Source organism: Salvia splendens, chromosome 5 (assembly GCF_004379255.2).
Source record: "Salvia splendens isolate huo1 chromosome 5, SspV2, whole genome shotgun sequence".
NCBI classification, from domain to species: domain Eukaryota; kingdom Viridiplantae; phylum Streptophyta; class Magnoliopsida; order Lamiales; family Lamiaceae; genus Salvia; species Salvia splendens.
The window spans coordinates 42,145,628-42,155,354 of NC_056036.1; the positions used below are offsets into that span (position 1 = coordinate 42,145,628).

The 9,727-nt window shown below is 33.0% G+C and overlaps 2 protein-coding genes across 2 annotated transcripts; both read left to right on the plus strand.

Annotated features, from left to right (window-relative positions):
- Positions 1-3,543: 3,543 nt before the first annotated feature.
- LOC121803385 (40S ribosomal protein S27-2-like) lies at positions 3,544-4,218 on the plus strand. The gene is made up of 3 exons (XM_042203058.1): positions 3,544-3,625; positions 3,716-3,846; positions 4,004-4,218. Exons 1-3 carry the CDS (start codon positions 3,623-3,625, stop codon positions 4,143-4,145), a joined length of 276 nt encoding a protein of 91 aa, XP_042058992.1. The 5' UTR covers positions 3,544-3,622; the 3' UTR covers positions 4,146-4,218.
- A 2,508-nt stretch (positions 4,219-6,726) lies between these two features.
- On the plus strand, positions 6,727-9,304 carry LOC121802754 (tubulin-folding cofactor A-like). Its single transcript, XM_042202448.1, has 3 exons — positions 6,727-6,846; positions 8,443-8,602; positions 8,999-9,304. Exons 2-3 carry the CDS (start codon positions 8,540-8,542, stop codon positions 9,218-9,220), a joined length of 285 nt encoding a protein of 94 aa, XP_042058382.1. The 5' UTR covers positions 6,727-6,846; positions 8,443-8,539; the 3' UTR covers positions 9,221-9,304.
- Positions 9,305-9,727: the final 423 nt, after the last annotated feature.

Genomic DNA, 9,727 nt, shown 5'->3' on the forward strand with positions numbered 1-9,727 from the left:
TTTAAATTTGCTAATCTTTCATAATTCAAGATTAAAAACAATGATTTTTCAAAATATAAATTGAAGCATATAAATTTTTATAATAATAGATTTTTGAATTTTTCTCTTTTTTTTTCTTTTTTTAAATTATTTTCCTCACTAAGTATATGAATTAACAAAATTATTTCATTGAATAGTTAAAAATATATGCATAGATAGTAGTGGACTACATATTTAGCCATATACTTGGCACGACGAACATTTGTTGTCCTTATACCTGCAAAATATTATATGCGGAATTGCAATCCATATACTTGTACTTATGGTGGACTACATATTTAGCCATATACTTGGCACGACGAACATTTGTTGTCCTTATACCTGCAAAATATTATATGCGGAATTGCAATCCATATACTTGTACTTATGCACGTTTTAATGTTCATCTAACTTTTTTGGCGTTTTTTTCGGACGAAAATACCCTCAAAGGAGTAGAGGGCAAATTTGTACGGTATTTTATATCTTTCCGCCTTCCTTTTTCCTCTTTCTTCTCCTCTTTCCTATCCTACACGGATTATCGAGATTCATAATTTGATAGGTTAGTGGATTAACAACGAAGCAGATGAACAAATTGGAGGTAGAGTTAGTGACTTAGTGTTAATGGTGAAGTTCAAACATTGAGCTGCGATTGAGATCAAATCTAAGCAGAGATTTAATAATAATAATTATTATTATTATTATTATACTAATAATTGTAATAATAACAATGATCATCATATTTTCCTTTAATTTTCTTTTTTTTTTCCTTCAAAAGTGTTCAAAACTTTCTATAGTGTAAAATCATTTTTTCTGGGCCTTGATTTGTTATATGCTAAATATCTGACCAAATGGCTTGGATTTTTGGATCCGCTGGTTTTTTTTTATATGTATGAAACTTGAATTTATTTAATTTCGAGGAGTATACTTTTATAATTATGATTTTTTTGGATTTTGTATTGGTTCCTGCCTAGTTATAATTTTTTTATTATCCATCGTTTGAATTTATTGTTTAAAAGTTTGAATCTTTTGGATCGATTCTAATTCGGCAAAAATACAATCCAAAATTCAAATTTGACGAAGAATTGCACCACATATCATTTTAGAGAAAGAGGAAAAGGGAAAAAGGAAGACGGAGAGCAAAGAGGAAGAAGGAAAGAGATAAAATAGTGTATAAATTTGTCCTCTACCTATTTGGGGGTGTATTCATCCGAAAAATGCCAAAAAGTGAAAAGAACTTTAAAACATGCATAAGTACAAGTATAAAGACCACAAATGATATTTTGCAAGTATAAAAATTGTAAATGTGCGTCGTGACAAGTATAAGGCCTAAATACGTGTGGTTTACTCTCCTTTTTAAAAAAATGAACTTCACATGAAATTTCAAAAATAATTCAAATTGGTTATTTGAGTTGTATTTTAAATTGAGGTTGAAAATAAGGTTAGACTTAGCATGTCCTATGGTTGAAATGAGAATTGTTGAAATATGGGAGAAATGTGGTCGTGGCTAAATATGAGAATCTTATGTTGGAATAAAAGAAATAAACTTAATTTTGTAGTAGAAATATTTAGAAATTATCTAAATTTAAATATTATGGAGTAGAATTTTCTAAAATTAGTTATTAGAATATTTAAATACTTTTAGTAAAATTATTTAGAATATAGATACTATTATTTAATAAAATATCATAAAAAACTAGATTTTTATAATAATAAAATATTATAGTAGAGAATTTTAGAATATATATAAATATGAGTAAGTGTGTCATTTTTTAATAATTTACTTCTCCTTAATCTTCTTAAATTTTTTATGGAATTAAATACAAATCGATTGGTTTCTGAATAATAAACTTTTTCTCGAACACATAATCAAACCACATCAAACCCCGCAAAAACGATTCAATGCAATAACAACAAGATATCAGGTCTACTAGGTTACGAAAAATTCACGCTTCTTCGATAAGTCAAAGTAGCAATGTATGCCCTTTGTTGTATACAACGATTGAGAAATATTAATCACCGATGCATCGTCTTTTAGCAGATAGCTATAAAGACTTGTCTCTGTTTAGGATGCATTCAGTGTCATACCGTCATACCACACAGAGACGGAACCACGTAGAGACAAGCCCCCGCGCCAGCGGGGGCTTTGCCGGCACCAGACCCCGATCCCCCCTTATACAGCCCAACTCCGACCAGTCTCCGCCCCAGACCAAGCTAGCACTGCAAGTCTCCAACTCCAGCCATGCCGCCCCACCACTGTTCTCTGGAATTCAAATTTGACGAAGACTAGGGCTTACTAGTTTTGGGCTATTAATTTTATTATTGGGCTGCTTTTTAATTTTGTCCTTTTGATATAATTAGCCCAATTCGCAAATCATTAATCACGGCTGGAGTTACTAAATTGCTCCTCACAAGTTCACGCCTGGTCAGGAGAGCACGGCCTACCGCCGGATCTTTAAAGCCGTGCTCCGTCGCCGATTAAGGTAATTATTTTGATGGATAGCAGGGTATGTAAATGTTCACTATTTTATAAAATTATAAAATTAATTTTATCATATAAAATAATCTTATTTTTGGCAGTAGTTCATCTTTATCTCATGTTTCTTAATTTTATTTTCCTCAATTCGTCTTAATTTATTTGGTACTTGGATTTGGCCCACTTGATAGTTTGGTAAACTAGAATTAGTATAAAATTATTTGTATTGTGCAAGTTGTAGTTAGTAAATTTAGTAGTACATGTATATATATTATCTAAGAAATCTTGTTGTTGTTGGTTATAGTTATGTGCTTGTATTTCTTCAAAAAACTTAGGTATGATTAAATTGCAAGTGCTTCAAATAATAGTACTAGTATTCTTATTAAGAAAGATAGATCTTGGATATAATGGAAGACGAATAGATAAATGATATCTTAGTTATATACACTGAGAGAGAAATTTTCATAAAAGAATTGGAAATGAGACTATTCTTCGGCATTTCAATGTATGGTAACTTGTCGAAAATAGTAGTTTGTCGTAAAAGTTGTACAGACAATGCATGTAAAATTAAATAATACTATTATTTATTTTATTTTTAAATTTCAGCCCCCGCTTATTTGATTTTTTGGTTCCGTCACCGATACCACACCAATGTCACCAATGTCGTTAGTCTAAATCTAAATCTATTTGAGATCATAAGGAATCGATTGAATCCACCTATTGCGATGACATGATCAGAAACAATTATTATTAAATTTCGTAAGCAATTATTAAATTCCAAAATAAACTCTATAAATGTTTTGAGTATATATAATCCACCATACTATAACCCTTTCAGTAGGGGTGACCACAAACGGTCAGAGTTTAAAATTTTGCAATCACCATCTATCCACAATAATAAATTAATAACTATGATAGTATTATTAAAGATACAGACCTAATAAATAAATGTATCTTAATTCATACAGGAATATAAAAATTAGATTTGGTGACCTTTTCTCGTTATATATTGTGCTAGACTAACAACCTAGTTCTCTCCTCTTATCCTTATTGCCGTTTTATCAATCTCCTCCGCCTGGTCTTCAGCAATCTCCTCCGCCTTGTCTTTGGCCGAAGAAGAAAGGGAAGAAAATGGTAGGTTTTTATCGAACGTCAAATCTTATTAATTTTATTACTTTTCTCACAATCAAATTGGTCGATAGGTAACTTTCTGATTATGAATAGGTCCTGCCGAACGACTACGATCTGCTCAACCCACCGCCGGAGCTTGAGAAGAGCAAGCACAAGCTCAAGCGCCTAATTCCAACGCCAAACTCTTTCTTTATGGACGTCAAATGCCCGGGCTGCTTCAACATGTAGGGTTTCGGAATAATTATTTTTCGGATAATTTGGTATTAAAGATAAATAAATAAAATATGATAAGAACACGCATTTTAGGTCATATTTTCATATAACTATAGATTAGTTTTGAAAATTGGATAGATATTAACTTGTGTTGGTTTGAGCGTGTAGAATGACGGTGTTCAGCCACTCGACGATGGTGGTTATGTGCAGCAACTGCCAGACGGTGTTGTGCCAGCCTACGGGTGGGCGCGCCAGGCTCACCGAGGGCTGCTCCTTCCGGCTGAAGGGCGAGGCATCACCATCATCGTGATGAAATGCGAGTATAAAAATTTGTTTTTTTGGTTATTTGTTTGAATTTCTTTTGAATTTTGCTGGGATTACTGTTATTTTTCTTCCAATTTATATCCATTTTGAACTTGTTTTTTTAGGGTTTATTGGTTTCGGTGCTGTTGTTTGGTAACAGACTCATATATTATACCTAGTTTGCATTTTTGAGATTTAAAATTTATTTTTAGTTATTTGTTTGGATTTATTTTTAATTTTGCTGGATATTACTTTTATGACTTGGAAATATATTGGAGGTGTTATTTGTTTGTTAATTGTGAAAGATATATATATAGTTTTATCTGAGCATATGAAAAGTAAATTTGTATGTTATAAAACTATAAAGTCACAGTTTTTATTTTTACGTAAGGGATGCTGTAGTTTATCTCTGTAAATTTAAAATTATTTTGTCTCTGTAAATTTAAAATTTTGGAGATTTAGGTTAAATTGATAGTGTATTTTGGCAAAAATAATGTTATATAGTTTTGTGGAACTATTTTGGAATTGTACGATTTTATGTACTCCCTCCGTCCCAGATAATGTCTCATTTTTTCATTTCGGTCCGTCCCACATAATTTGTCTCATTTCACTTTTTACCGTTTTTTGTAGTGAACCTCATATTTCTTAAACTCATTCTTACTCATATTTTATTATAAAACTATATATAAACTCATTATTACTCATATTTTATTATAAAACTAATATATAAAAGTATGACTCATATTCCACTAACTTTTTCAACTCACTTTTCATTACACTTCTTAAAACCCGTGTCCGGTCAAAGTGAGACGAATTATTTGGGACGGAGAGAGTAATTGTTTTGGATTGATATATACTGCAATTTTTAACCATTTTTGTTTGCTTCCGGATTTGGATTGTAATAGTGTTCGTGAATTCGATTCATACGAAAAGAGGAAGGGAAATAGCAAAAGGTAAATTTATATTTTATCTAGGTTAATCATCTAAAATATCAATTTTATTCTTAATCTTTTAAACCTTAATCAAACTTATCACCTGACATGCCAAAAGATTATGTTAAATGAGATAGACAATATTTCTCATTGGTAAAAGACAAATAAGTTATGCTGTGTTATTAATGTGATATCGAAAATTGAATGGATGATAATTTTTTTTAAATGGATACACTACCACGAAAAATTCTTTAATGATATTTTTTAATGTAATTAAAAATGCTAATTTAATCCTAAATATATCATCAACGCTTTAAAAAGTTGTTGGTATCCCAATTAAAATTAGAGGACAAAAATGAAATTAAGTGTACTAAAAAAGTAAAAGATTGATATAATTTCATTAATTTAGGATCATTTTCTTTTGTATCTTAAATTATTATAGTAATTTTTTAAAAAATTCAACGCAACGTAAGAAATTGCGTCTTGATTTTTGTGTCCTTAGTAATTTTTTTTATAGTGATATAAAATTGATATTTTAAGAAGCTTAAGATATATTTGAAAATATCGTAAAAGATTGTATATAGCTAGCCTATAACTAATCCTTTTATCTAGTTGTATAAAATAATTTAGGCTACAAGCATATCATTTATATTCTTGTTTTATTGATATCCATCAACTATAAACAGTAATAGTACCATTATTCCTATTCCTATTCCTATTCCTATTCCTATTGATTTTTAAAAAGGTAGGCTAGTCGTTGGTGTGAAAATGAGCACAAAATCGAAACAATCAATATGAAGAGTCAATCCTTGCAAAATTAAAGCTAGTCGAAGCAAGAAAATCAACCCTAATAGTCGAAGCAAGAAAATCAACCCAAAATTATAATTATTTGAACTAATCGAAACCAAAAAAGAACAAAATCAATAAAACATGAAAACAAATTCAACCATATATGACTTAGGAAACCATGAAACCAAGAATGAAACCAAGAAAAAAAGCCCAGATGGGATAACAAAATGAAGGAAAGTGGCTCATATACTTGTCCATATCACCGCTGGTGAGTATTCGATTTTCGATTCAATTTTTTGCCCAAATTAAATCGAATCAAAACAAATTTTTGTGAAAATTAAAATAAAATTGAATAAAAGTATCCCAAAATACATCTGAAAAACCAAAATTCGAACTACAAAAACAGCTCCCAATCGAAAAACCGTATAAAAAAAAATCCTAAAAAGTCCAAATCCAAATTACAAAAACCGAACCCGAAACACTAAAATTGCACAAATATATCCAAAAATAAAAAATTCAAAAATTAATTTTCTGTAATTAACATAAAATTATATATCGTCTCTACAAATTAACATACTTAAACAATTACAATCTTCAAAAAATTTAAATATCATGTTGATAGTTATTAGTATTTGAATATAGTTTTTTTTGTTTTTATTTATCTGAATTGAATCGAACCGAAAATTAATACTGGTCAAAAATTTTAATTTAGCGAAACTAAAATTTTGGTAAGGTTCAGTTCAGATATTCGTTTTGTTCACCCCTACATGTCGCTATGTGAGTGTCCCTTATATGGGCTAAACAGGGTAACCAAATGAGCCCTCAGACAAATTACACATCGACCGACCCGACCCGACCCGACCCGATGGATGGTCATGTGAGCTTGAGTATAAGATCCGGCCCGACCCGGTAGCCCGATAATACTCCCTTAAAAAACCGAGAAACCCATACTTCACTCTGTCGAGTCGCTACACTGTCACACACCAGGTAATTAGTTCAATTTCTGGCTATTCTGGGAAAACAGACTCTTGATTCTGTTTTTAAGATAAGAATTGTGCATTGTTTCATTCTTATTTTTGGTTATTTGATTGGTATGTCTCTCTGTTCCAAAGATATTGGTTTAATTTTGAAAAATCGTGTAAACTTCGATTCTTTCGACTTTAAAGGATGAATGTTTCTAATTTCACGTATATAAGGAAATGAAGGATCTGGGAGAAATGGAACAATGTAAAAAATTTGATCTTTATAAGAATTTTGAATTCTTGCCATATTGATTGATGACAGCCTAGTGAGTTGTGATTCTTGACTACTTGTTTGATTCTCTTAGGACTGATGTCTGAATTGACTGCAGTGTTGTCAAAATGTCGTTCGGGTCGCCCGGGTCGCCTGGGTCGAGACCATCACCCGCCCCAACATGGGTGGGTCGATCGAGATACAGGGTCGCCGCTGGGTCGGCTGGGTCGAGTGGGTCGCCTGGGTCGCCCTAAACACATGCTATCTCTGATTTTCTCAAATCTCTCACATGTTTTCTGACTCTCTCAATCACAATTCTCTATATATATGCATGCACCACATCAAACTTTTCAAACCTACTTTCTATACTTTAGAATTCGACCTCTTCATTCCTAAACAAATAAACAATTCAAAGATCTGTTGCTGCCACCTTTCATATATTCCTTTGTTTTGATATTTTCAGACAATGGTTTCAATTATTTATTGTGTTATGACTTATGAATTGTTTTGATATTTTGATCATTTCTATTTTCCATTTTATCTCTATTCACATGAATTGCGTCTACATTTATATTATTTGATATATTATAAACATTAGAGCAATATATTTATTTTATTTAATTTTAAAAGGCAAAAAAATTAACCTAGCTTTGTGGGTCTCTCGACCCCGTCGACTCGTCGACCCGCGACCCGAATTTTCACCCCATCGACCCGGTGCGCCCCGCGACCCTAACAACACTGATTGACTGTGCCCATGTTCATGTAGTTTTCCTTTGGAATTAGTCTTGATTTCCTCCTAGTTGTTGTCTGAGCTCTGACATTATTGATATGATTGATAGAATGCAACCACAATAGTTTAATTTGTGTATATTTTCCAAAGTTTGATGTTGTGTTAAGTGTTGTTGACTGTTAAGTTGTATGAATGTTTTGCCTGATGGTCTATGCAGCCCAGTGCTCGATCCGAATCAGTATATTTGGCCTCATGGCCGGTGTCGGGTTGGTCAGCTCATGGCCTTACATAAACAATAGTAGTAATTTGCTACTCAAACAGGATCATGACATGTGAATCAAGACATTTATGTGGTTTTGATTGGATTATTTATGAACAAATTGCCCCTCTTCTTCTTATGCTAAAATTGCCCCCCTTGTTCAATCAAATTTCTCAATAGGAAATATAGATATCTGTTTGCATAGGTAAGTTGGTTCAATAAGAGTAAACTACCATCCTCACTGGATCTCTCTATGATGTGTTTTGCCACTATTATTTGTTTTACTTTGCTCGAGAACGATAAATATTATCCATCAGGTTTACTTTCACCGTATGACAGTCTTGTTCTGATGAAAGCGTAGACATACATTTGCACAACGATGGCGACATTGAGGAACTTGAAGATAAAGACATAGACATGCAAGAGAATAGTGAAAGAGCTTCACTCCTACGAGAAAGATGTTGAAAAAGAGTCTGCTAATGAAGGCAAAAGGCGCTGATCCATATGTTCTCAAACAGCAGGTTCGTCGTGCCCTATTTGTCTTTAAATGAAATGTAATGTCGGATTTCTTTCTATTTTAAACATTTGTACACAAGCTAGACTCTGTTACTAAATTATGCTATTGGTGATGGTAATTCTGTAATTTCTCGATTCTGCAATCGAGAAATTTAACGTGCAAAGTTTGTCATGACAGTGTGTGGCTTGTTGAGTTTTAATTGCCTTAGATCAAGTTTTAGTCTCTAAATATGTTACTTCGTATTTGCATTTAATGGTATAAATATAAAAAGGGATGTTTTCGCACTTGAAATTCAAGATTGAATTTAAACATATTTCTGGCAGAGTGGATAAAATATGATCCTTCTATGCTGTTTCTCTCTTGCATTTATATGACTTGTGTTTTTACATATTTGTATCAGGAAAATGTGCTGTCTGAATCTAGGATGATGGTTCCCGACTGCCGCAGGCGTCTAGAGGCTGCTCTAAGTGATCTTAAAGCCACTTTGGTAATCTTTCATGCTTTAAGTGCTGACATAAACAACTTATCTGCTGATGAAATTTCATCTTGGCGGTCGTATATCTGTTATTCTGTTACCATGTTGATAAGTCGTATTCTAGGCCTCGGTTACTGGTCAGTATGACAGGTTTAAATGATTATATTTGCAAAGCAGTTGCTCAAAGTGTGCAGGATAAGTGTTCTGACCAGTAGGGAAGTTCCGGAGTGTTCGAGTAGAAAAAGCGCCAGCATGGTCTCATACTGATCCGTATACGTGCTGAAACGGCTTGAGATGAAGAAGACGGATAGCTGGGACGGATTACCCACAATTAAGGGCAAAGAAGTCAAATTGCAGCGAGGATTTACCCTAAAATCAAGGGTAGCCTCCCTATAAAAGGTAGCCAAGTTGGAGAGAGAAGGAGCAGCCGGGGGGGGATAGACTTCAATTCACCATCATCTTTAGGTAGAGAGTTCTCTCGGTAATTTCAGTCTTTCAGCCGTGTCCACTTCTTGCCTCGCCGAGCCATGATCACCTGACGTTCAGAATGTTCCCGAGTTCCAGTCATCGTCCGTTCCAGTTAGCTAGATCGTAGTTCCAGTCAGAGATTTTATCGCCCGGAGTGGCAAACAATCTTTAAATTGCTTTCGTAGT

Bases quoted from the DNA above. Each gene is read 5' to 3' on its own strand.
- LOC121803385 (XM_042203058.1), top strand. The intron at 3,847-4,003 runs GTAGGGTTTCGG...TTGAGCGTGTAG, and splicing joins TGCCCGGGCTGCTTCAACAT to AATGACGGTGTTCAGCCACT.
- LOC121802754 (XM_042202448.1), top strand. From the start codon at position 8,540: ATGTTGAAAAAGAGTCTGCTAATGAAGGCAAAAGGCGCTGATCCATAT. The intron at 8,603-8,998 runs GTTCGTCGTGCC...TATTTGTATCAG, and splicing joins CATATGTTCTCAAACAGCAG to GAAAATGTGCTGTCTGAATC.